This window comes from Podarcis tiliguerta (assembly GCF_965153285.1).
Source record: "Podarcis tiliguerta genome assembly, chromosome: 4".
Lineage (NCBI taxonomy): Eukaryota > Metazoa > Chordata > Lepidosauria > Squamata > Lacertidae > Podarcis > Podarcis tiliguerta.
The window spans coordinates 52,718,173-52,745,628 of NC_139537.1; the positions used below are offsets into that span (position 1 = coordinate 52,718,173).

Below are 27,456 nucleotides of genomic sequence, written 5' to 3' on the forward strand. Positions count from 1 at the left end.
GGCACCGCAACAGGATCCAGCCGGATGGGAAGGGAGGGGGGAGACGCGCGCGCACGCACACTCGCTCTCCTCGGCACCGCCCCCCCTCCCCGCTCCGAGGCGCGCGCGTCCCTATTGGACGAGCCCACTTCGCGCGCCCTCTTTTTAAATCACAACAGTCCGTCCCACCCATAAGGAGAGACCCGTCGACTTCAATGCGTTGAGGCGGAGGCGGGCTGCTCCCCTCCACCTGGGCGGGTTTGATAGGCTGTCTCGGCAAGAGGGTGACAGTAACTGTGACATGGGCGCGCGTGCGCACACATAACAGGAGCGCGTGAGCTCAGCGACCGCGGTTGTTATTACGAAAAAAAAAATATCCAGCGAGGCACAAACCACGGTGGGGGTGAAGAGGGAGGATGTGCGCTTGCGCAGTTTGAGAAGCGGCCGCGAGCCCGAGCCTTTTCTGTAGTGTTCCTTCTCCCCCTCCCCCACCCCGCTATTCTTCTCTGGCGGTGGCGGGAGACTGGCAGCCGCTTTTCTCCGTCTTCCTCGCGTGTCTCTACTCGTTCCCCTTCCCTCTGCCCGCTCCACCCCCACGTCCAGTCCGGCCTGAGACATGGACGAGCAGGTTCTAGTGGAGACGGGAGATGTGACGGGTGACGGCGCCTGGTTCCTCGTGTTGAGCTCCGTGTTCTTGTGTAACCTCCTCAAAATCCTCCTGCCCTCTTGCTCCTCCATTGTAAGTGACGTCAGCCCGCCGGGTTCCCATAGCGACGGCGCCCCGATCCGCCTCCCTCGCTCTGCCTGGGTGGGGAGGGCAGCCGCCTTCCAGCTGGGGGCCCGAGTTCAGGGGAGGGCCGAATGGTCGGCCGGGTCGGGTCGAGCCGCCGACATCGCTAGGGACGGCCCGATCTTTGTCGCCCATTTTTCCTCGGGAGTCTCCCTGTGGGCCTGGTGCACACTGACCTTTACTCTGAGTAGACCCATTGAAATTAATGAACACGCCAATTAATTTCTATAGGTTATTTTGAGGAAACGTCAATGCCACCCTAAGTCATTTTCGTTCTCGCAAGTACGGAAGCAGCGAGGTCACTCTGGATTAGCACGCAGGCTATCCAGGTGATGGATGTGGCTGTTCTGTTGTTTTATTTAAAAAATAAGAGGTCAGATGATCATCTTATCGGAGCCATTTACATTGATTGCACTTGGAGGCATTCAGGGCAGAGAGTATATGGAATAAAACGGCCTTATGGATGGAAGCTGTATTTCAAGCTGCCTTGTTTGATTCCTAGTCTGGGGAAAAGGTGGGATATAAATAAATATAATAACAACAGAACATTCTTTGGCTGTGAGGTTCAGATTTGGAGTCAGCGGAAAAAGTATGCAGCAGGCATGTCTTTCAAATGGAAATAGCTTGCCACCTTCCTAGCTATTTGGTGAATTTTGCTTTTCTCCAAATTGTAGAGCCAGCACAGCCATTAGGCAGGGTGAAGCCACTGCCTCAAGCAACCCAACCCAACCCCCCAAACTCCCCCGTGCTCTGCTTTTTCCGCCATTGGTGAAGAAGCACCACCAATTTTGGGCAAGATTCCATCCATTTGGGGTGAATCTCACCCAGAATTGGTGCAATCTTGCCTGAAATTGGCGCCTCGCAGCAGCACAGCAAGCAATATCTGGCAGCAGCAGGTATGGTAGCAGCAGGGCGGTACTTCCCATTTGGCCTCAAGCAGTGAAACAGGACACACTGCCCCTGCCAAATTGCAACACAATTCTCAGCAGTTTAAATGTCTGCATGCTTTGAGAGAAAATACCCATAATCTAACATAGTATTAAAACACTTATTTTAAAAGAGGATCAATGTAAAAAATGGAACAGAATTATGGGGCAGAAAGTGGCAGACTAGAAATCGATGCACCCATCCCTTGGTAGGGGTGTATTATTATTATTTTTTAAAAGGTAGCTTCATTCATCTTTAGGTTCAGAGTTTGAGAACACAACCTTTAGCTTTTGTGCGTTTGGACACTCTGGTCCAAGCATGATATATTGAAGAGTTGGGAAGGAGGTAGACTGCTAGCAAAGGTCTTTCTAGGAAATTATTCATTGCTTTTCATTTAAAATTCCGATAAACTTACAAATAGGGACATACCTAGTAGTTGGTTAGGTTGGCCCCCATCAAGGGCACAAACCCTGCAGGAAGGGCACAAAAATCACATCTCTCCTTTCTGCCTTACAGTGGCTAGGAGTCCATCTGCCCGCACACTATTAGAAGCGTTCACTGGCGGAGCATGAAAGAAAACCTTTTCAAGTTTCTGTTCCATGAGGGCAGGGGGGGGGAATGGGGTGCCGATGTAACTCCTAGTCAAGGGTGCAAGGCAGCCTAGGATGCCTCTGCTTACAAAACATTGAACTTAAATAACTTGGGGCACGCTTCAAAGTGTACTTGGATCAAGCTATTTAGGAGAGGGACTAAAAGACTGCTTAGAGAGAAGTAAGCAGTAACTATGTTTTAGAACAAATAAATTCATTTTCTTTTTTAAAAAAGAGGAAAGTGATGAATCAACAGGTGTTTGGACATCTTTCTCTTTGTCAGATATCCAGATTGCTACAAAAGGATGCTGAGCAGGAATCACAAATGAGATCTGAAATTCAGAACATGAAGCAAGAACTTTCTACCATTAGTATGATGGATGAATTTGCTAGATATGCCCGATTGGAAAGGAAGATTAACAAAATGACTGATAAACTTAAGACTCATGGTAAATACTTGCTATTTATATTTGCATCATTAGCCTAACTTTCACTTCTGTTTAATTTTTTTAGATTGTTTGTACTGTTCTCAGTATTTTTAAAAACCTGTTTTTAAAAAAAACATGCACAATATAAAACATGACTATATTAAATACCTCCTTCATGGATTACTGCCTCGTCATGGCAAAGGGGCTTGAATAACTCAGAGAAGCTATGAGCCGTGCTGTGCAGGGCCACCCAAGATGGACAGGTCATAGTGGAGAGTTTTGACTAAACGTGATCCGCCTGGAGCAGGAACCGGCAAGCCACTCCAGTATCCCTGCCAAGAAAACTTCATGGACAAAAACAACAGGCATATAAAATGAGCCCCTCAGGTCGGAAGGCGTCCAACATGCTACTGAGGAAGAGTGGAGGACAAGTACAAGTAGATTCAGAGCTGATGAAGCGGCTGGGCCAAAGCCAAAAGGTCGCTCAGTTGTGGATGTGCCTGGAAGTGAAAGTCCAATGCTGTAAAGAAAAATATTGCATGGGAACCTGGAATGTAAGATCCATGTACAAAGGTAAGCTAGTGGTCAAAAATGAGATGGCAAGAATAAATATTGACATCCTGGGCATCAGTGAACTAAAATGGGTGGGAATGGGTGAATTCAGTTCGGATGATCATATCTACTACTGTGGGCAAGACTCCCATAGAAGAAATGGAGTGGCCCTCATAGTCAACAAAAGAGTGTCAAAAGCTGTGCTGGGATGCAGTCTCAAAAATGATAGAATGATCTTGATACGAATCCAAGGCAGACCTTTTAACATCACAGTAATCCCAAGTTTATGCACCAGCTACCGGTTCTGAAGAAACTGAAATTGACCATTTCTATGAAGACTTGCAACACCTTCTAGAAATGACACCAAAGAAGGATGTTCTTCTCATTATAGGGGATTGGAATGCTAAAGTAGGGAGTCAGATAAAAGGAACAACTGGCAAGTTTGGCCTTGGAGTTCAAAATTAAGCAGGGCAAAGGCTAACAGAATTCTGTCAAGATAAAAAGCTGGTCATCACAAACTGTGTCGACCACAGCAAACTATGGCAAGTTCTTAAATAAATGGGAGTGCTTGGTCACCTCATCTGTCTCCTGAGAAATCTTTATGTGGGACAAGAAGCTACAGTTAGAACTGGATATGGAACAACTGATTGATTCAAAATTGGGAAAGGAGTACGACAAGGCTGTATATTGTTTCCCTGCTTATTTAACTTATATGCAGAATTCATCATGCGAAAGGCTGGACTGGATGAATCCCAAACCGGAATTAAGATTGCTGGAAGAAATATCAACAACCTCAGATATGCAGATGACACAACTTTGATGGCAAAAAGTGAGGAATTAAATAACCTCTTAATGAGGGTGAAAGAGGAGAGCGCAAAATATGGTCTGAAAATCCACATAACCCCCCCCCCCCTAAGATCATAGCCACTGGTTCTATCACCTCCTGGCAAATAGAAGGGGAATAAATGGAGGCAGTGAGAAATTTTACCATATTTTTCGCTCTGGACCATAGGAGGAGGACCATAGGAGGGGGAGAACAGGAAAATAATTTTTTTTCTTGTTCTCCCCCTCTAAAACAAGGTGCGTTCAAGGGGAGTTCCCGCTGTGCTCTGGAGGCTTCAGGCGGCTACCTTGGAAGCCTGGAGAGCGAGAGGGGTTGGTGCGCACTGACCCCTCTCGCTCTCCAGGCTTCAGTGAAGGTAACCCGAAGCCTCTGGAGCGCAGCGGGAGTTCCCTCGGCTCCGGAGGCTTCAGGTTCCTTTTGACCTGCTCTTTGGGGCTGGCATTGGGGGGAAGCACTGCTTTCCCCCACCGCCAGCCTCAAAGATCCCTGAAGCCTTTGGAGCGCAGCACAAGTTCCCGCTGTGCTCCAAAGGCTTCAGGCTTCGGGGACAGCCCTTGGAGCCTCCGCAGGACAGCGGGGTGCAGGCACCTTGCTGCCCTGCGGAGGCTTTGCACAGCCATCCCCAAGCTAGAACAGCGAGACAGAGCGCTCCACAGCGCTCCATCTCCCTGTTCTGGCTTTGGGCTTAGCTGCGCAGCCTGCATTCACTCTATAGGATGCACACACATTTCCCCTTAAATTTTTGAAGGGGAAAAAGTGCGTCCTATAGAGCGAAAAATGTGGTACTTTATTGGGATCCATAATCACTGCAGATGGTGACAGCAGTCACAAAATTTAAAAGGCGCCTGTTTCTTGGGAGAAAAGTGATGACAAACCTAGACAGCATCTTAAAAAGCAGAGACATCACCTTGCCGACAAAGGTCCGTATAGTTATAGCTATGGTTTTCCCAGTAGTGATGTGTGGAAGTGAAAGCTGAATCATAAAGAAGGCTGATCGCCAAATAATTGATGCTTTTGAATTATGGTGCTGGAGGAGACTCTTTGAGAGTCCCATGGACTGCAAGAAGATCAAACCAATCCATTCTGAAGGAAATCAGCCCTGAGTGCTCACTGGAAGGACAGATCCTGAAGCTGAGGCTCCAGTACTTTGGCCACCCCATGAGAAGAGAAGACTCCCTGGAAAAGACCCTGATGTTGGGGAAGATTGAGGGCACAAGGAGAAGGGGACGACAGAGGATGAGATGGTTGGACAGTGTTCTCAAAGCTACCAACATGAGTTTGACCAAACTGCGGGAGGCAGTGAAAGGCAGGAGTGTCTGGCGTGCTCTGGTCCATATAGGGTCACGAAGAGTTGGACACAACTAAACGACTAAACAACAACAACATATTACCATAAATACAGCAAGCTTAGGGATCTGCTGATACGTCAGTTTCAAGGCAATGATAGTGTTGTGTTATTAATATTTCTATATCCGTGTTTTCTGAACTACAAAATGTTTTTGAAAAAAAGCAAGGAAACAGGTGCCGGAGACTAGTTTTTATTTTACGTTTCTAATTATACACCCATAGCCTCTAGAATTTGAATTTTAAAGAAGCAAGCATCCTTAAAGTGGAAACAAAAGTTATTTTTATCAGTTGAAAGTCAAATCATGTCCTATTAATGTAAATAATGCAAATCATACTTCTTTCTTTTAACAGTGAAAACACGAACAGCTCAACTAGCCAAAATAAAGTGGGTAATAAATATTGTATTCTACATTTTGCAGGTAAGTAAAATTGGTTTATATATGGAAGCCTTTCAAAGCTAACCATGTGAATGGGCCTTTTTTGCAGTGGCTCTCCCTTTGTGGAATGCTCTCCCTAGGTGACTTTATTACATATCTTTAGGCGCCAGTCAAAAACGTTTCTCTTCAACCAAGGGTTCAGCTGATTAACTTTGCATGACTTTTAAAATGTGTTTATGGGAGGGGGGTTATTGGTCTGTTTTTGTTTGATTTTGTATTTGCATTTTGTACTTTTCTGTTGTGGACTGCCCTGGGATCTTCAGATGACAGGTGGTATACAAATTTAATAAATACTACAAATTGATTAATATTCCTTAGCCATGTGCCATAATATCCAATGTTTATATTCGGAAACAAATTCCCTGCACATATCAAATCAGGTATTGTTTCGCATGAAGAAGCATTCAGTTATGTGATACGCATGCACACACACACTCTCTCTCTGGTGTGTATTGTTTTATATGAAGGTGCATTCAGTTATGTGATACGCTCATATACGCCAGAGATGTATAGTCCAAGCACAGATTTACCATCTGAGTGAAAATTAGGCCATAGGCTTTCCTTTGCTCTGCCTTTTCATCTGGCAACCAATCACATGAAGCTGTGTCCAGTGCCATGCACTCTGAATAGTCCAGCATAGAAAATGCAGACTTCCCAGCTGTTACAGTGCAAGCCAAGAACTGATGACTAATCAAGAAGAGGCTGTGTTCATATGGGGCGAGGGCCAGGGTTCTCACTTTGTGTGGCACTGACTTTGAGGTCACAGTACAGTTGTACCTTGGTTCTAGAACGAAATCTGTTCCAGAAGTCCATTCAACTTCCAAAAATGTTCGAAAACCAAGGCGCAGCTTCCAATTGGCTGCAGGAGCTGCCTGCACTCAGTCAGAAGCTGCGGAAGCCACGTCGGACATTCAACTTCCAAAAAACGTTCACAAACCAGAACACTCACTTCTAGGTTTGCGGTGTTAGGAAGCCAAAATGTTCGAGACACAAGGTGTTCCAGAACCAAGGTACCGACTGTAGTTGTATTGATTTTTTAAACAGTGGGTTATTTTTAAGGATAACATGGGCATCTAGCACTTGCTAGGCATCAGAAATGCTGATTGCGCAGCTAGATGTAAACAAGAACTCTTTTATTTTGAGGTTTTCATGCATAATCATGTAACGATTGTTTTAATTCCAGGCTGCCTTAATGATCTCACTAATCTGGAAGTATTACTCTGAACCAGTTACTGTGCTTCCAAGCAAATGGCTAGCTCCACTAGAACGTTTAGTAGCTTTTCCAACAGGAGTGGCAGGTAAGCCTATATTATTTTAATGCTTCTCAAGCTTTTCCAGGAATTTCATATATCTTTCCTATCTTAATATTATACATGAGTTGATTTTGAATGCATTGCCACACCTCTGCCTTCCCAGATTCCTGAATAGTTGCAGAAGCTAATAATGCTTGGCTCACCATGTTAAAATGAATAAGAGATGCAGTGAGAGCACTGTTTGTTGTGTAACTCCATAATTTACATTGGAGAAGGAAGAACTTAGTGGATTATGCCCATAGTCACACACCTAACCACATCTTTCATTTGCATAGAGATTTCAGATTACACATACTAGTGGTACTGGGCTTTATATAATTCTTCTGAATCAATAGTTATCTCATAGATATATCGTTATGCAAGTGTTTTCTGCAACTACAGGTGTTGTTACTGAATCTGATTTCTTGTCCCTACATGTTTAAATATGTATGTTTTAGTTACTGAGAATACTAGTGTCTTACAGCATTTATTTCTTATTTTTAGGTGGTGTTGGCATTACTTGTTGGTTGGTGGTTTGTAACAAAGTTGTGGCCATTATGCTTCACCCTTTCAGCTGAGAAGGATTCCTAGTTTCAGCAGACTTCTCAGTTTCTTGTGAAATACAGCATCCATACATTGTACCATCTGGAATGTACATGCCTATGAAAAGCAGGCAGGGTTTGGGATTGAGTAATAAAGCATCAATAAATCTTAATACAACATTCTGTTAATATTTTAATATATTGTATTGTATTGTGTAAAGTTTCTTTTCAGTTTGTAACCTGCAGTGCTGGGCATAAGTTCTATTTAGATTGACAGTTGATCAATCCTAACCATGGCTACTCAGAGTAAGTCCCATTGAATTCAGTGGGTCTTAATTCTAGGTAAGTGAGGTTAGGATTGCAGCCTATGTGCATGTAATGGTTTTAAAGCCATGTAGACATTTTAAAAGTGAAAGGAAAATAGCTTTTTAAAATAATGTGGTTCCTTTAATTTTGTCCACATTTGTTTCTCTATTGTAATTTCAGTGTTGTCAAATATGTTATGATTGACTGTTCACTACCACAGTACAGACATAATATACCATAGTTCACTAAGCTAGGAACAAGTGTCAAGTCCACATTCTACCAATTTAGCAATTCAATCCTAGGAACTACAGGATTGAAGCTTCAGCACTTCAGTCGTGGGAACTACAGTTCCCCATTACTTCAGGCTAAGATCTAAAATGAGGATCAGTTTATGGTTTCAGATTCCGGTTAGTAAGTTGTTATGAAATCACAGGTCCCCTAAAGGCATGGTATGAGGAGAGGGGAAGCGCACAGGTCCAACATTTTTTATGGCCAGGAACTTTCCAGCTAATCTAGCCTGTATTCTGTTTTTGACTGTATCTGCCTGATATCAATTCCTTCCTTCTCTGATTCTTTTTAAAGAAGATTTTGATTAGTATCAAAATATTACTGGAAGGGTCTTTGCCTTATGCAACAGTGGCTCTTTCTACCCCTCTTGGCCACATGCTGTGTTTTTGCTTAGAGAATTCAGCATGATGCATATTTTATTCTAGCCACTTGTGTGTAAGAAATAGGAGGAGATGTGAGAACTTACATATTAGATAAAATTTCCAAACAACCATTGACACAAATAAACTTGCTGGATAGGTTTGTGCTAAATCTGTACCCATTTGATGACTGAAAGCTTTTTAGATTCTCATGTAGGGAATAATATAGTTCTTAACACAATGCTATGGCTCCCTCTACTGCCCAGGTGATCTGCTGGCTCCGTCTGCAGCACATGTTCCTCTCCCACTTGTATCAAGCCCATGTCTGCTGCTTTAACAGAATACTGTACCACTGAAGTGGTGCTGGTGTGCAGCTTCCCTGATCCTAAGTGCTCTAGGTACATCATGGCAGTAAGATCAATCTCCTATTTGTTAGGAACAGATGAAATGATACATTGTTGCAGTTGTGTGTGTTTAGTCATACTGGGTCCTGTTGCATATATTGACACCTCTTTGTACTAATTATGTTCAATATTTTGTGTTCTAAGAAGGAAAATAAAAGAGAACAAAGTTGTGGGTAGCACAATATTTAATATTTAAATTACCAAGAATGTTTGATTAGAGGAAGAGCTTTTAATGGCTGTTTCGAATGTTACCTGTTTTCCATATTTGGGGTTCAGTTACAATAGTAAAAAACAATATGGACATCCAATTATAACCATAGAAATTACTGTAACCAACATATCTTCCTGCAGTGAGAAATTTGTATAGACAGATGAATTAGTCTGTGTAGTCTGAAGATGGCCAAATTTGAGAGTTAATAAAATAGGCCTTACTGTCATTCTTCTTTCTGGCAACAGCCCCATAACTTGCACCCATTATGTCTATATCAGATTACACAAATCAACATGGCCGGGTCTAAAGCACCCCATTTGAAGGCCACTTCATCTAAGTATTCACTTTCCCAACTGGGACCATGTAGATAATTTGAATCACTGCATTCATTTAAGAGGCTTTGTGGAATGGAATAAGTGAGAAAAGTTATGCAGTGCCTCATTTTTCTATTGTAAATACGCATTAACTGTCTTTTCCCCCAATAAGCTTTACCACCAATGCCTATTCAATGCAATTCTTTCCGATGTATTCTTATTTAGAGCTCTAGTAATAGACCTGTCATTGTGCTTCATTTTAATTTTTAAAAATGCACTGCAATATGATGATTTCATTGTTAAATATAAACTGATAACTTGCATGCATGTTTTCCTGCAATGGAATATAAAATGTCTACTACTTATGGTAAATGAAACTTTCTCTGGGGGGGGGACCCAATCTGCAGCAGTTAATGAATTATTTTCATATACTGTGTGTGTTTTAATCTGAAAATATTGTTAAATTATGGCAGTAATTATTTAAAGTTTTCCAGGAAGGCAAATGTATGGAAAACCTTTATATGGGCTTGTTTGGAATCGCCACACTGCAAACCATCATTGACTTGTGAAATCTCATAAGACTTTTCACTCATCAAAGTTTTTTTTTCCTTAACTGCCTCTTTTAAATTAAGTTTTGAGTGACTGTCCTTTAAGATGCAGCTTGGACCAAAGAGTTCTTCCATAAGAGTGGTTTTCTTTTCTGTTGATACTGCAGGAATGTGTTCTTTGCCAAGCGTCGACATGGTGTCCTTTTGCCTTGTTTTGGTAACCTTACCAAATGACGGTTCATAGGCACTGCTTGAATTTTCTGCCTTTAACTCAGGTATTTCACCCTGGTGTCTATTCACTTGTCTACTACTGCAGGTGGTGCTTGTGTTGGACAGTGGACCCGTTGAAGGGTATCCTTGATGCAAATTTTCAACAGCTTCTGAAAATACATACTGTTTCTTTAATGTGGATGGTGTTTTGTATCTTTGTGTTACTGTTTCCATTTTATCACAGCTCACTTGTTTTGGCTCATTTTCTTGTTTTTCAGTTGCAACTTCTTCCTGGTTATTCATTTTTTGTTGGATGTCATGTGTGGACTCCAATGCTTGGTCTGTCCTTAATTTCTCAAACTCTTCTTTCAACAAGTTGAGCCTTTGTCTTTCTCTCCTGTTTTTCTGTCTCTCTAGGTTTTCACATCTGAAAAGTTTTTCTGTATTTGGACATATCTCTTCCCCTAATAACTCTACAAAAGAATATTATTATTTCAACAGTAAAAATTCTTAGAAGTCAGTCAATATTTTTATATCACAATTTTTATATTCAGACAGAAATTAAAACACTAAAACATTAAAACCGATTTAGTAGCTACAAATGACCTTAAACACAGAATCAGCACCCTTAGCAAATCAGCTTCTGGGAACTCCCCACCCACTGCTTAGCTGAATTCCATGTGTCAGCTGAGAAGAGGTAGGTTGAGCAGAGGACAGAAGGGGCAGTGTGTATGATTGTGTTTATATGTTAAATGAGTGACTGCCTGTCTGGTACTGTTCCTTTTGGGTCTGGCCCCATCCAGCCTGGCTCAAGAGTATTACACTAAAATAATCTGCCCTTTGGGCTAAAAAAAGACTCTCTACTGCTGCTGAAAGATTTGCTAAATCTGTAGACCCATCAGATTCGAAATACTGTTACCTGTGCATGCTATATTCGAAATCTGTTGCATTGTTAATTTTTGATTTTGATGAACTTCTGTTTTTGATTCCATCTCTTTATCCACATCACATAGTTTGTCTTTGCAATTAATATCTTTGGTTGTCAACTCCTAAAGAAATAATAGAAAGAAAAACACATATATGTCAGTTTGATTTGCACTTTGTAGCTTTCTAATGTCTTTGAATAGCAGCAAGTGATGGATAGATTTCAGTTCTCAATCCGTGACCTAATTTGCCTCCATAAAGTAGACAGAATCTATCTGAACTCCCAGCAAATTAACATAGGCTTAAGCATACGCTGGCTTCAGCCTCATACTTTGTTTGGAGATGGTCTAAAATGAATGGGATCACATGAGTCCCAACACACTAAAGTCCACAACACAGGAAGATAAAGGTAAAGGACCCCTGGACAGTTAAGTCCAGTCAAAGGCGACTATGGGGTTGCAGCGCTCATCTCGCTTTCAGGCCGAGGGAGCCGGCGTTTGTCCACAGACAGCTTTCTGGGTCATGTGGCCAGCATAAGTTAACTGCTACTGGGGCATGGAGGATCGTGATGAGTGCCAGACCACATGGAAACATCGTTTTCCTTCCTGCTACAGCGGTACCTATTTACTCGCATTGGCATGCTTTCAAACTGCTAGGTTGGCAGGAGCTGGGACAGCAATGGGAGCTTACCCCTTTGCGGGGATTCGAACCGCCAATCTTCCAATCAGCAAGCCCAAGAGGCTCATTCAGAGTAGAAAAATGTCTGTTAAATAAAACAAGGACTTGTCCCCTGTGATTTTCTGACCATAAATCACAGAAACAAAGTGGCAAGGAGGGTTTTTTGCTTTCCTCACAAGTCCTGTTGTATGAACTTAAGATGCCACCTGGATCAGACCAAAGGTTTATGTCAGCATTCTGCTTACACAGATGGCAATGCCTCACAAGTAGAACATGATCACACTAGCACTCCCCTGCTCAAGATCCTCAGCAACTGGTACCCAGGGATATAGGCCTTCGATACTGGAGGAAACGGAGCCATCAAGACTAGGCCATTGATGGCCTTATCCTCCATGAATCTGCCTAAAACCCTTTTAAAGTCATCTTAGCTGTTGTCCATCACTGCTATGCACCATGTGAAGAAGTACTTTCCCCCTGTCCTGAATCTCCCAACATAGTGGTGCAACCCATGAAAAGTGTGCAGTACAAGCATGTCTGTCATTTCCTGCTCTTATCCAGGAACTGGACAAAAACTGATATGCAATGAGAAATCCACAGTTTCTCTTTCATGTCCTTATCAAGCATAGGAGTGGTGAAGAAAAACTCTGCAAGGCAATTTAAGTTCACAGCCCCTTTTCCCTTCACTATCCTGTTGCTAAAATGTAATTACTATCTCAATATCCTCTTCAAAGCAGAGGATGGTGCAGTCATACTCTAATATATGGTGGAGGCACTTGCACAGATTTTTTCACTGGGCGTTCATACAACTGTGCCAAGAGTAAATAATACAACATTAGGTTCCTTGTGAATATCTTATATCTTATCTAGCCCTTAATTATAACAGTTGGACTTGTTTACCCAAGCTAACACAACAAACCTCAGCGTGTTTACTGAAAAGTGAGTCCCTCTTCCTATTATTATTATTTTATTATTCAATAAATTTATATACCACCCTATACCCACAGGTCTCAGGGCGGTTCACATGCTTTGCACATAACACTAACTCAAGTAATGCATTAGCCCTGAAAAACTATGAGTGGCAAGCCAGTAAGAAGCCTATAGCTCATGGCTTATTTGGAGCAAGACAAACCATGAACCAAGGTTCCATCATAAGACAAAGACAAGCCACAGGTCATGACAGCCACACAGGGCTTAGGAAGAGTGCAGCTGCCACCATGGTCCTTACTTTAGGAACCAGAATATTTGCTTGTTTGCGCTAGCCAGCATTTGGCTCAATGTTTCATGCAAGCTGGAGTCACCTCAATGATGAAGTAAACCTATTTCAATGAGGACAATGTTATTTTCACAATGTCACTGTAATATGATTCAGGAAACAATGTATGTTAAGAAATGAAGCTATAAGGCACAACACAGCATGAACAAGAGTGGTTTAGAGTTGTAAAAGAATTAATTCAGATCTGCCATACCTCTTTTAAAAAAACAACTGAACTTTTCTCTGCCTCGTGCTTTTGAAGAGCTGTTGCTTCTAGATTCACATCTACTTGTACCGACTTGGAGACATTGACAGCTATGAAAAGACAAGAGGAAGTAAATATTGAGATGTATCCCCTCTGCATTCCTGAAAAATGAATATGAAATGCTTATGTCTGGAATTGGTGGTGGGCTAAATATGGGACAATAAACTGAAATTCAATCCTGACAAAAACGTTCTATGGGCAGATGCTTCATCAATTCAGGGAGATGGCATTCAGCCTTTACTTGATGGATTATCTTTCCCTTAAAAGTTGGGTCAGTGGAGGCCTACACAGCCTCTATGGAATGAAGCACCTTTCATCAGTTGAGGTTGTAGAGAGAGCCTGGCCATGGTAATCTGTGTTCTGGTAACATCCGGGATCAGGTACTATAACATGTTGTAGATATGACTGCCTGGAAGCTACAGTGCGAAATGCTCCCCTAGCCTACCAACTTGGACTGGATGTTTGGGTCACTGCAATGGTGCTACAGGAATTGGAACTGCTTGGACTCTCTCCACCAACTGGCAGTGGCTCTTCAGGATTTTAGACAGTGCATTCTCAGTACTACTTGGGGATGTTGGAGATTCTACATGCAAAGTAGTTCCTCTTCCATAAAGCTGGAATCCCTCCTTCCCACTTTTTAAGGACTCATTTGGTGTGGCATACATTAAGCAGTCCAAGTTGTTTGAAAAAGCTAGAGTAAGGTGTTACTTTTTGTTTTGTGGCTTACTGAGAAACCCACCTTTGAGCTGCACACACAAGCAAAGCTAGTTTCATCTCAGATGTCCTCAGAGAGGTTGGTACTTCAAGGTCCTCTGCCTTAGTCCAGTACTGGACATACAAGATGAGATGAATTCGCCAGTGAGTGGTCTTCGCTATCTGGCCCCATTTTTTTCCTTTACTTAATTAAGCAAAAAGCAGGCCAGCAGCTGAGCTGTTCTGCCACCTTGCTGCTGCCCACAAACTGAAACCTCAAATGCCATTTCCCTGGCTGGGAAATAGCTTCTGCTACATAGAGATAGCCATTTCTTTTTCTGATGTCCATTGAAAGGAAACAGAAATGACACTGTTCCCCCACGGTTGGGATTTAACTGCATATGGTGGAACAGCGGCCTTTGGCTTAATTAAGTACAAAAAGGAAGAATGAAAAGACCACTCACTTGCCATTTTATCTCACAGGGAATCACACCAATTTATTTTTTATTTAGTTGAACTAACAAAGGCTAATTAATTATGTGGCAATTGATGAGTTGAATTAATTGAAGAAATGGTGTGGGTGATCAGGAGTGGGGATGCCCATTAGCATAAGAGTTTATTCGAAGTGATTTGAATGGTAAATCATTTGGTTTGCCTTCTGTAAAATGTAAACTATAATAGTTTACATACTATAATAGCTTACATATAATAGTTTTTAGAAGACATCTGAAGGCAGCCCTGTTTAGGGAAGCTTTTAATGTTTGACAGACTACTGTATTTTAATATTTTGTTGGAAGCAGCCCTGGGGAAACCCAGCCAGATGGGCGGGGTAATAATAATAATAATAATAATAATAATAATAATAATAATTACTATATTGGTTTTTAAATTTGCACCTATGAATATAAATTAGCAGATACAAATGTGCACCTTTTTTCTCTTTTGTGTTTGGTGCATATACTCTTGTGGTGGAGCAATGCATAAGTGGGCACCATAACTGGACTTACTCCCCCCAAAATGTGCAGGAGATTGCTGTCTTTCTTTACAGTGATAGACATGTCTACTCAGTTCAATGAGTGTTACTCTCAGGTAAGTATGTATAGGATTGCAACTATAAATAAACAAAGAAACGTGTGTTCGCAAGTGTATACACACATACACACACAGCTATAAACATATATACACATACACACCCCTAGATACATATTGTGCAGTAGTATTCATGGAGCTTTAACTGGTCAACAGGAGGGGCTATAATGTTAACCCTACCCAATGTGAGGGGACAGTTCCATGAGGGCTGCAGTCAATATGTAGGCTGCTTTACTGTACCATCTCCATATTTCTAACTGTAAACCAAGCTGTTGGATATAGCTTGTTGTGTTATAATTAAACATTTGATGCTGCATTTGGGTATTTCATCAGCCCTACAAAAATTACAGAGCACAGGAAAATGCAATGACATATCTTGCAAATATGTACTATTAATACCTGCAACTGAACAAAAATTGAAATGATATTATGGGCACTCTTATTTTGCTGGTGTGATATCAAATGCAGGCTTACCCAAGACACTTAATCAGGACAGTAGAAATTGCAGACTGAGGACTAGGGGGAGCTATGTACCTAAATGTGTACCTAGAGTGGATTGGCTTTTCTTATGGAATGACAATGATACAAAGTTTTAAATCTTGCACCGTAATCTAGCCAATTTACTTCTGATTAACCCCCAGCCCAATCATTCTCAAAGCCATAAAGTTATGAAAAAACTGTAAAAGAATGTTGAGATTTTTAAAAATACAAAACTGCTGCTGATATTTAGAATTTGTTGCTGAAACCTCAGTTCAGTAAGTTGCTGATGGCAGAGCAATCCCTAACCCTGGCTGGACAGCAGCAGTCTTTGTGCAGCATAGGTGCTACTGCTCACACCAGCCAGGGTAGAAAGTGGGAAGCAGGGGAGAGAAAAACCTGTACACTATACCAGCCAGGGACTGGCATAGTGAGTGGGTCTAGATTGGCCCAGTGCCATCATGTGCTGGCAGTGGAGCTGACTCAGAATCTGGTGGATCCCAGCGCAGCTCAGCCCCTTCCACTCACCGGAACACCACCCTTTGGGGCTTTCTGTTTGATTTCACCAGTGATACCACCCACTCTTTTAGTGAGCAGTACAGCAAAGTGCTGAGCCAGAGGCATCAGTGGATCTCTTTTAGGCTGGTCAGAGGGAGGGAGACATTGCAGTCATTAAAAATAATAATAAATACTGCAGAGTTTTCTAATACAGTTTTGGCACATGAAAGCGACATTTCGCATTAAAAATGAGCAGAAAAACATTATGCTACCTTTGGGGGGAGACTCTGAAGCACCTTTGTCCTGTTGACCTTTAAGCATCCGATTTGCATAAATATTTCTCACACCAAGTTCTCGTTCTTTTTCCTATAAAAACACAGCAGTAAGCTAAAAAAATGCAATACAATTTATTATATGGACCTCAATTATCTATGTGGCCTAATTAGCTGAATTCACTATACATCTTCCATAAAGCACCATCTTATTTTATTCTCCGTAAAAAGCATCTTTGCTTAGTCATAATTTCAACAGGCCAAATATTCTTTCGCTTGTTACTCGAAAGAAGGATGGAGCTTGTTTGGCTGAGATTGCCCCTGAGAATTCTATCCGGCATGTCCTTTTAGATTGGGTGGGGAAAATATCTTTCAGCCGAAGGCCATATTCTCTTTTGGACAACCTTCTGGGGGCCACATACCAATGGTGGGTGGGATCAGAGGCAAAAGTGGGTAGAACAACAAATAGGAATTTAACATTTGTGCAGGAGGCTCTCTTCACACTCACAGGACACATTCCAGCCAGGCAAAAACACAGGAAGGGTACAAAGCAGAGCTAGCTGGTGAGTGGGGAGCATGTGTGACCCGGGGAGACTCCTGAGGACCAGAAAGGTTCCCTATTCCTGTTTTACGTTTGCTATGGGACTCCATGGCACCACAGCTGTTCCTGACAATGACAATGTGGTATTGAAAGCACTAATTCTTGGCACTACAAGCTGAACTGCAAGTTACTAAAAGGGTAACTTCTAAAGCAAAAATCAAAGCTGGTGAGTATTTAGCTCAACCTTTGCTTCATATCTGACATTTGTGAAACAGTAATAACTATTTACTTGTAAATGTGCTATAGCTTTTTTTTTTACAAATGGACCACTGCAGCTTTATGTAGTCGCATCCATTCAGTGGAACACCCTCCCAAGAGAGATTCGAAAAACCTGCTCCAAAAAAGTTTCAGGCAGATGGTTAAAACTCACCAATTTGACAAGGATTTTAAAGTCCCTGCCAGTGTTTTATCTTGTCTAACTATCTTAGTTTCAATTTGTGAACTGATTTTCTTGTTAATTGAATTGCCTTTTATAATGATATAGTATTTTAAGCTACTTTTTGAGGACAAGTGACCCAAAAGCGGCCATGAATCTAATTATAAACAAACAAAATCTCATAATATTTTATCGTTCACAGCTTATAATGTCTAATACTTGAAACACAAGAAACCAGATAACCAATCTGTTCTCGCATTCAGTGTTTAATAGCCACACTTAGGAATACTTTTATTTTTGCACTAGAATACATATTTTTAAAGTAGCATCTCCTCTCGCCTGTACTAGACATTGTAAGATGTGCAAATGCTCTCTATAAATTGCTAATTCTCTTATAGTAAAATAAACTTGAGGCTTAAATACCTTGATTTTTTGGTTAAGCGACTTGATTTCCATTTGCAAATTCGTGGTAATCAACTGAGCTTCAAGAGTCTTTTTCTTCTCAACTGCTAACTGATGACTAAAGGAGGTATTATTCAACAGCAGCTGCTTTTCTAAGACCTAAAGATATTACAAACGCATGACCATGTACTTTCTCTCCTGCCTACTGAGAATTATACAATATTAAATGTAACAGGACCAAAGTACTACAACAGACATTGCAAATTTTAATAAACTTCTTTGGAAAGATGAAAATCCCCATTCTTATTAATGATATTAGTGGTTTATACTACTCTTAAAAAATAATTTGATTTTTTAAATAATGAGAACAAGTATGCTTATGGTAAACAAGTGTGGTAGGAAATTGTATCCATAATCAGAAATACTGTATCATGTGTTCTCTCCCTCCCTCTCTTTTGAAATCTAGAAGGAGAATCTTCCATTCCCATAGCAGTTAGTTAGTAGTGAAAATACTGTATTTACTCGAATGTAATGCACACCTTTTTGGCCAAATTATGCTGCAAAAATTAGGGCACACATTAGATTTGATGGCACCAGCAAATACCCTTTTGGTTTGGAGGTTCTGAAAATTGAGGTGCACATTAGATTTGATGGCGCATTAGAGCCACATAAATACAGTGGGTCAGTGAAAAATACATGGTGAGGCTAAGTCAGTTCTACCAGCCTCTTCAGCCGTTCCTACTCCTTTAGTGGGTTTCTTCTTCCATACTCCAAAGCAGAAAATTGGGAGGGCTCAAACATACATAAAGTGTGGACTGACCCACATACCTGAAACTTCAGTTTGGCAGATACGGAGCTGTGCAGTTGCTTTTAGTATTAAAATGATGGACTACTCTAAGGTGTGGGATTGACTTGATGGTCTGTTTCTTTTCCCATCTCAAAGATGAAGGGCAGGGCTGCCTTAGTGGCTTTAGGCAAATCACTATTAATCCAAGACTAAACACATTTACTCATATGGAGCATTAATTTCAATGGGCCTTATTTCTAAATAACTATACCCAGGCCTTGTGAGGCTACTATCCTATACCAGAAGACATGTATAGAACCACCCTGTTAATCTCAATTCCTTGTCTGTAATTGGGGTAATAGTGACCAATCCCATGTAAAAAAAAACATTGATTCCCATTCACAAGGCTCTAAACCAAAAACAAAAACTACAACTCTAGACTGCAATTTAAAATGAAACAAAATCTGAAAGTACTAAGGTTTAATACTACTGTATGTATGTGAATCTAATGCACACCCTAATTTTCACAATGTAGTTTGGCCAAAAAAAGGTGCACATTGCATTCGAGTAAATACGATAATAAATAAGCTGTTCTGGTTCCTAAGCTCCAAGTGTGTAGTTATGCACATGGAGTTCCTGCCTGAGCAGGTGTCCTGTGTACATTATGGTGTTCTGTGTACAGAGCTGTCCCCATCCCTAAGGTAAATAGGAAAGTCTCAGCACACTCAGGAACTCCTGCACATCTGAACAATAGCTTGGCCAAGACTGTTAATTAGAAATCTAGCAGCACTCTGATATTTCTTGCTGTAGTTCTAGTTACACTGCACATTAATATACTGCACATTAGTACCTGAATTCTCTTATCACCAATTTCCATTCTTTGTGTGAGGGTGTTTAACCTGCGTCTAAGTTCTCCTCTTTCTGCGAGATTCTTGTCTTCTGAAAGTTTCTGCAATGCCAGTAAGGTATCTTTTGTCTTTAGTAGTTGTGCCTCAACTTCTCTAAGTTTCTTGGACGCACTGCGCTCCTGCTCTTGAGATTTCCTAAGAAGTACCCTGAGAGTCCTCACTTCACCACACTGTTTTGCTAGAAGATCAGGCAGATTAGTCTCTGCATTTTCGTATTTACTTATTGCTTTCAAATGTCGATATTGAAGCCGCTTCAAAATCTGATTTTCCATGTTAGATGCCTCCAGTTTTTTCTTCAGAACAGACACTTCATTTTTCAGCTCTTTAACTTTGTGAAGCCTGGCTGACAATAAGCGGCAAGCTACATTGTTCTTCTGGGAAGTGATTATACTGCTAGTATTGAAAAAGCTCTTTTGCTGCTGTTTCTTCTTAGGAAGTGTTTTACCCCCTACATTAAGAACAAAACAAGCTAAAATGGTATAAGACTAGAGAGAGTAAGAGAATGTAAATCCATATAACAGAGATGGGGGACCTGCGATCCTCCAAATATTACTGGATTACAACCTGCATCATCCCTGACCACTGGCCACAATGGCTGCGGCTGATGGGGCTTGAGTCCAAGAACATTGTCATCTGTCATTTCTATATAAGTTGCTTACTAGAAGTTAAATGCATCCTCAAGAAGTGATAGAATGTGCAAAAGACTTTATTGTTCAAACATGTTGAGCTTATGTATTCATTGCATCATAAAATTCACTGCAATCCCCCCAAAGATTGTATAACTGATACAATCATAGTGTCAACCCATACGGGTGATTACACTTTATGTCTCCTTAAATAACTAAAAGATTAGGCATGTGTGAATGTGTGTGGCCATGTTCAAACATCATACTAAAGATGGATCAGCATACTCTGAATGAGGCATACTGTTGCCTCATTCTCGCATACCCTCCTCCTCCCATAGATTGTGAGGAGTTCAGTTCTGCTTTTAGTTAACCAAAACTTGTTATGTTGCTCAGAGCCAGAACTGTGGTCAGCATTAACTATGGTGAATTCAAACAAACTAGCTGCAGAAACCATGGTTGGCTTGTTTTAAACTAACCATAGTTAATGTTAACAATACAAGTAACTGTGGTTAACTACAGTTTCGAGACACAAAAGTAGACATGAAAGATTCTGAACTCTACTGTGCAGCTGTGCAGGAAGTGGGGAAGGAAGGATCACAAGTCTGAGGCTTGCAGGGACCCATTCATATTACGCACATTTAAAAAATGTATTTATCTGGGATGGTTATAAACTTCTAAACATTACAAAAGACCATAGTTAAAATACAACAATCCATTAAAATACAAAAATTAATAACAAATATAACAGTTCTCCAAAAAAGCAATCTGATATTGCCTATAAGTCATCATTCTGTGACAGCCTGTAAAAAGAAATAAGTTTTTAGCTTCCAACAAAACATGTACAATAAGGGAGCTGTCTAACTTCAATGGGCAGTGTGTTCTACAAGCAGGTATTTGAAGAAAGGGTATTGTGCATTTGTTAGCATGTGCAAAATGTCAGCATTAATATACATAATACCTGTAAATTCCCCACAGAATACTGGAAAGCTTTTACCTGACTCCATTTCATGCAGGTGACATCAATGTTCAACAGAAGAAAAAAATCTGGGAATACTAGTCCAAAACAAATTATGCATCTGTGGAGCAGCAGCAGTCTTGGAGGGTTTGCCTCCATATATTCCTGAATGGCATCTTGTTTTATTTATTTATTTATTTATTTTAAAAAATTATTTATTTTAAAAAATTATATACCGCTTAATCACAACTTAACTTGAAGCGGTTTTTTTAAAGATACAGAAAGTTTAAAAAAATGGAAACCAATGAAAACTATAGAAGCACACTTCGTCTAAAATACCTGCTGGAATAATAGCAACTTTGAAATGCTATATTAAAAAGAACAGCAGCTGTTTCTAAGCAGCTACTGCTAAACAGGCTTGCAAAACACAGTAACTGAACAAGGCCTCAAGTTGGCAGTTACACTCCGACGTGAGAGGTCACAGAAATGTTTTCAAAAGCACGCAAGACGCAAATGGATACACAGAGCATTTCTCCACATTCTTAAATCAGATAAAACGAAAAAGTGAGTAGCAGTGGGGCAGGCGGTGGGGGGGGGAGGTGCACTGCTCACCTGGCTTCCCAACGGCAGCCACGCTGCTGGTTATTGAGAGGGACAGAGGCGAGGCAGAGAGGCGAGGAAACATCAGACTGGCTCCACCCACGCTGCTGCACTGAACCACCTTCCCACCTCCCACTTTCGGTACCCAGAAGTGAAACTGGCGTTGGGAAGATGCTCCATCCCACTCTGCCCCACCAAACACTACAGTCTAGAGCCCTTACTAAGGAACATGAAGTCCTGGAAAGCAAAAGAAAAACAAAACAAACTTTCTATTCCAAGGAATTAATCAGTAAGTTAACCTCGTTTGAGGTAAAGGTCTCTCAACTCAGAAAAAAAGAGATTTGGGTTCTGAATTCCGAGGGACTACATCCATACAAGTATACCCTCTATTTTAATTTCATTTTTAAACTTTTTCTTTTCAATTTTTAGTTGTCTTAGTGAAGATCCAATACAAAATTCAGTTTTAGGTTTTTGTTTTTTTTAACTTGGAATTGTAAACATATTTCACTTCTATGTGGAAATTATTATTTTTCTCTTTTTTCTAGTCTGCAGACCACTTCAACACATTCTGTTCATATTGTTCTATGCCAAGGGTCAGCAAACTTTTTCAGCAGGGGGCCGGTCCACTGTCCCTCAGACCTTGTGGGGGGCCGGACTATATTTTTTTTGGGGGGGGGATGAATGAATTCCTGTGCCCCACAAATAACCAAGAGATGCGTTTTAAATAAAAGGACACATTCTACTCATGTAAAAACACCAGGCAGGCCCCACAAATAACCCAGAGCTGCATTTTAAATAAAAGGACACATTCTAGTCATGTAAAAACACACTGATCCCCGGACCATCCGCGGGCTGGATTTAGAAGGCAATTGGGCCGGATCTGGCCCCCGGGCCTTAGTTTGTCTACCCATGTTCTATGCCTTAGTTCCCTATGATGTTCAAACACTGTTTTTGTGTAACTCCTTCTTTCAAAGAGTTGCAGGTTCTACAGATTTTCAAAACAGTGTTTCTTAATTAATGGGCATCATACTCATTCGACAGTAGATAGTGTAAGCTGCATGGAATTCAACTCCTTTAAAGTAAAGCACAGATTCAGAAAAGTTAAAGCAATGTGCATGTCCATAAATGAAGCTTTATTTAGGTCTATGCAACCTACATTCCTATATATACCCACATGTACAAGAACAGAAAGTCATTGTTGGTTCCAGGTTTGATGGCTTGTTTCTAGGTTCTCCTGACATGATTACCTGGCATTCCTCAGAGTGTTGCAGTAACCATTAATGTCGAATTCCCAGGGGGCGGGTCTGGGTAGGGGAATTTTAATATTTCACAATACATTGCCACAATGTAGCATCACTCCAGAGCACTGTGGGAAATTAAAATGGTGGCTTCCATACCCCTAATTAGGGTTGCCATTTTAATTTCCCAAGGTGCCCCAGAGCCATACTATGTTGGGGGCATTGTGGCAAATCCAAATAGCAGGTTCGAGAACCCCCAAGTGGGGGGTGCCCAGTAGTCAACAGGAGGCCCAGATGAGGTTTCAGTGGTGCACCCTGTTCTGAAAGGTGCCTGAGGACGCCATGTGTTGATGCTGGGTCTGGGGAGAACTCTGGACATAGCATGCAAAGCACACTGTGATTGTGGTAGGGAAACAATGAGCAAGGGCAGTGACATGTTTGGGTGGAAAATAGAATGGATGAATACAGGGGAAGTTTGCCTAGACAAAGGTAGAAGGAGAAGGGCATGATTATCATTACACTGCAGGGTGATGGGGAAGGAAGGAAGGAGGGCTAGAGATGCATTAGTATGCCTTCATAGCAAATAAAAAACATATTGCATCTCTCTTTTGCTTGAAAACATTGCATGATCGAAAGAAGCAGGTGTGAAATCAATAAAGTTACTGGGACTATGCTCATTTATTGCCTTCCAACAGTTCAGAGCTTTGCTTTCAAGGGAGAAGAAACCATAGCAATTTCCCTCAAGTAATTCAATTAGTTTCATTTGGGATTTAACATTGGAGCAGATGCTGGAAGAAGGAGTGTTGCAAAATATATTTTGGGAATATCTCTTCATTTTACACACACGTTTTTCAAGATAACAGGTAGTTCTAAAATAATGTGGTGGATTACAGTTTCTACTATGCCACTGCCATCATTTGTTTTCAATCATAATGCTTTCGATTCTTTTCTATCTCTTTTGCACACATGAAAACTACAAAGCTTGAAGGTAATGCTGAAGGTTAACTTTGCCTCAGAACTTCGCCCACAGACTGCCATACCCAAATACTAGTGCTGGGATGGAGGGCTGTCATACAGACCCCGGAGGGCTGCCCACAAAGCTATGGGAATGTCTAGCGAAACATAACATACAAGCAGGCACTAGTTGACTTCAACTCTCCTTTCCATCTGGTTTTGCCCTGCCTTTCTTTCCTCTGCTCCCTACTCTCCCTCTTTTTAATGCTTCTTCCTACAGACAAGTGGTTTCCAAAAAAATAGCATTTGAACCAGGGGCACTTCAGCAATAAAAATGGAGAAACACAACTGCCGGTTCTCCAGCAAAGCCTTGGTCTTCATTAGTTCTGTCATAATCTGTCAACAGTAAGCTAACATTAGCAGTGATCAGTGTGGTCCACCACCTTCTTACCTTTGGCTTGGTGATCATTTTCCTTTGTTTTCATTGATAATTCCTCCTCTTTGGTTTCTGGCTGTTCTAAAATACTGCTGTATCCACTGCCATTGCTGCAAGGGGTTTCTGAAGAGTATGTGTGAAAATCTTCATAATAGTAGACCTGAGAATTTCTGCAGCTGTTCTGCTCTGAATAACTGCTGCTACTGCTGCTAGCCCTTCTTGAAACATCCTGGTTGAAGTCGTTGGAATAGTCAAGCTGAAAAGTTCCACACTGACTGGAACACTTACTACAGTGGCTAACTTTAGGGCTGCATTTGCTTTGGGTGCTCTTGCAGACCCTACTAGGAGAATCACTTGGACTTCTACTTTTTGTAACTTGTTCACATTTATTGTCTTCTTGGACTACAAAATGGAGAATGTAGTCATCTGAAGCCATCATTCCATTGTTAGAGATCCACAGCCTATCAAAGTCAAGAGGATTGTCAATTACAGTATATTGAAAACAACAAAAAAAACCTGGTGCTTATGTCAGAAATTGAAATTATGCTGTATTGTCACTGCTTACTCAGGGCCTCATCCTTTGTTCTTTGGAAGTAGTTTGCTCTAATTCTGCACCAATAAATCTTCAAAGTTTCTGTCACCTTTATTATATAATTTACTTTCCAAATATGTGATGTTCTTGCACTATAGACTATATTTGTAGCACTGTCATCCACAAACTGCAATTCCTCATGAACATTCCTTGAGTTCTGAGTTCACTCAAGGAACTAAAAAGGCTAAAACAAAAGGAACAGTATTGGCATTTTTATATATTGCAATGCAAAGGATTTAAACTTGCATGGGAAAATTTTGCGTCGGCCCAAACTGCCTCCAGACAAATGTATCCAACCACAGCATTAGTCTTGGCAATTAAACTGAGAAAGGGGAATGGCAAGTCACCCTTTGCTACTGCAGAAGCCCGCAAAGAACCAAAGGCCCCTGGCCTAACTGTATGAATTACCTTTCATTGTATGAATTACCTTACACGTTTAAAAACATGTTTAACTTGATGAGCCCTCTACTATGCAACTTTTATATAAATGAAGCTGAATTCAGAGATTCAGAGAAAGGCAAGGACAAAGCAAGCGTGGAGAGGAAGCATTGAGAAGCGACATGGGACAATAGTGGTAGGAGAAGGAAAACAGAAAAAAAAACCCTTCTGAAAAGTTTCAAAAATTAAATAAAAGAGGAAATGTTGGGGGATAGTATCACTGCGCCACGGGATCAGTGAGCCCTGGTATAGGGCTGCAATCTCACTGCGGGTGGCTTCCCCCTCTCCTGGTTGGTGGGGCTGGAGGAGTCGCGGGGGATTAACGACAGAAGCAATTCCGGCAAGTTCAAGAGGAAGGAGAAGGGAAGATCTGCTGCCCCCGAAGGAGCGCGCCTCCTACAGTCCCTTTATGATCCCCCACGTGCTCCGCCTTCACCTTCTTGGACCTCTCTTACCCAGAGCCAGGACCAAGAGCAACTCTTTCTCCCTGTGCAGCTCAGGGCTTAGGCTTCCTCCCTTCTCCCGCGCGCAGACAGAAGCTTCCACCCCGCCGCTCCTCTGTCCACGCTACCTGGTTCCTTGGGCTACATGGGCGGAAGGAGTTGTTTTCAGGTCTCCGTTACTGTGGCAACCGCAGAACTTCGCCGAGCGTCATGGGACTTGTAGGACTGGACAAAGGGGCCTCGTCGCTCGCAGCCCGCCTCCCCTTCACCGCGCAAAGGTTTCCTTGTTTTATCCCGGCAGCAGAGGCCCCAAGTTATCCGTCCGTCCCCCCACCCCACCCCCGCGGACCGTGAGAAAAGGAGATCGACTCCCTCGGCGATCTCACCCAAAAACAAGCGCGCACTTTCCTAATGGGCAGTTTGATGACTATCACGCATCTCTCGGGGACTCTTCAGGTGTAGGGTAGCCAACGTGGCTTCTGTCCAACTAGGGCAAAGGATCCTGTCGAATGAAGGGGCAGACTCCAGAGAGTGGCACCCAATACAATGCGTTGTGTGTTTTTAGCAGGGGGAGTTTCTCTCTCGACTTCATGCGCCGCTGGACCCTGGAGGGGCAAGGGAACCAAAGTTCTGCTCTCCTTATAACAACAATAATTAGGTGGGGTCGCACTCCCTTCCCAGGTGTGGTGAGATGGGCAGAAGAGGGAGCTGCAGTTTCCTTTGGTTCAGACTCGGCGGCGGCAGCAGGTTGCCGATGGGTTTCTCTGTCCCACCACCAGGCCCAGCGAGAGTGGCTGACGATTACATTTCTTTCCCTTTGACCATAGCTGTCAACTTTTCCCTTTCCTTGCGCGGAATCCTATTCGGAATAAGGGGATTTCCCTTAAAAAATGGGAAAAGTTGACAGCTATGCGTTTGACATCTCTGCTGTCTGAAATGAGTGGAAATCTGGATAGGTTTCTTTTTCTCGAATACGTGGTTTGGAGAAATGTCACTGGTCTTTGTTTTGGAATAAGTAATTACGTTGCTGGCAGCATCGAGAGTTTATTGAAACTGTCAAATGTCTCATTTTTTGGTAAAAATAAAACCATAAAACATTTTTCATCACTCTCATACACACACAGGGAGAACGGAGCATTAGAGAACACACCATTCAAAAGGGCATGTTTAGTAAGAGTTATACAAGGTACTAAAACTTGAGATTTTGGAGGAAGCAGGGTCCACATTAGTTTTACATTCTGATGCTTTTCATCCAGAGTTTTGCAGGTTAGAGTGCAGGATCCACCTCATCTCAATGCATGCCAATTCTTTTTTTTTTTTTTTTTTGGCCTGTCCATTTATGGGAGCAGTCCTAAAATCCACTGCATGTAATAAACCGATCACTGGACCAATGACCATGGAGGAGAAGTCAGCGCATTTCAATGGCCCTTCTACCTCATTCCTTTTAGTGTTGTTCTCACTTTTGGATCCGGGTTTGCAACCCGCCTTAAAAATGAGCAAGCTTGGGACCTGAACTCTTGTTTCCGCGGCAGCTTTCATAGTTTCTACTTCCCTCCTTTGGGGAAAAGGGAAAAACACAAACCC

General features: G+C 41.8%; 2 protein-coding genes across 9 annotated transcripts; one reads left to right on the forward strand and one right to left on the reverse strand.

Annotated features, from left to right (window-relative positions):
• Positions 1–337: 337 nt before the first annotated feature.
• Positions 338–10,567, forward strand: GET1 (guided entry of tail-anchored proteins factor 1). Its single transcript, XM_083438798.1, has 5 exons — positions 338–718; positions 2,570–2,735; positions 5,809–5,876; positions 7,078–7,192; positions 7,691–10,567. The coding sequence occupies exons 1-5, from the start codon at positions 596–598 to the stop codon at positions 7,762–7,764; spliced, it is 546 nt and encodes a 181-aa protein (XP_083294924.1). The 5' UTR covers positions 338–595; the 3' UTR covers positions 7,765–10,567.
• On the reverse strand, positions 9,253–26,259 carry LCA5L (lebercilin LCA5 like). Of its 8 annotated transcripts, none has more exons than XM_083438769.1 (8): positions 26,001–26,259; positions 24,415–25,175; positions 19,533–20,038; positions 17,917–18,054; positions 16,517–16,610; positions 13,437–13,537; positions 11,288–11,417; positions 9,253–10,841 (listed from the first exon to the last, which is right to left on the reverse strand). In XM_083438769.1, exons 2-8 carry the CDS (start codon positions 24,836–24,838, stop codon positions 10,087–10,089), a joined length of 2,148 nt encoding a protein of 715 aa, XP_083294895.1. In that variant the 5' UTR covers positions 24,839–25,175; positions 26,001–26,259; the 3' UTR covers positions 9,253–10,086. The 8 variants fall into 8 exon arrangements, with proteins under 8 accessions (XP_083294895.1, XP_083294893.1, XP_083294892.1 ...); XM_083438767.1 differs by having other exon boundaries at positions 9,253–10,832; positions 19,533–20,059; positions 25,885–26,171; XM_083438766.1 differs by having other exon boundaries at positions 19,533–20,059; positions 26,001–26,170.
• Positions 26,260–27,456: the final 1,197 nt, after the last annotated feature.

What these genes read in the sequence shown, in the direction of transcription:
- GET1 (XM_083438798.1), top strand. Translation starts at nt 596, where the DNA reads ATGGACGAGCAGGTTCTAGTGGAGACGGGAGATGTGACGGGTGACGGC. An exon ending in TGCCCTCTTGCTCCTCCATT is followed by an intron (nt 719 to 2,569) that starts GTAAGTGACGTC and finishes TCTCTTTGTCAG; the next exon opens with ATATCCAGATTGCTACAAAA. An exon ending in TGATAAACTTAAGACTCATG is followed by an intron (nt 2,736 to 5,808) that starts GTAAATACTTGC and finishes TTCTTTTAACAG; the next exon opens with TGAAAACACGAACAGCTCAA.
- LCA5L (XM_083438766.1), bottom strand. Translation starts at nt 24,838, where the DNA reads ATGATGGCTTCAGATGACTACATTCTCCATTTTGTAGTCCAAGAAGAC. An exon ending in AAATGATCACCAAGCCAAAG is followed by an intron (nt 20,060 to 24,414) that starts GTAAGAAGGTGG and finishes ATACCATTTTAG; the next exon opens with CTTGTTTTGTTCTTAATGTA. An exon ending in TTCAGAGTCTCCCCCCAAAG is followed by an intron (nt 13,538 to 16,516) that starts GTAGCATAATGT and finishes GTCTTTTCATAG; the next exon opens with CTGTCAATGTCTCCAAGTCG.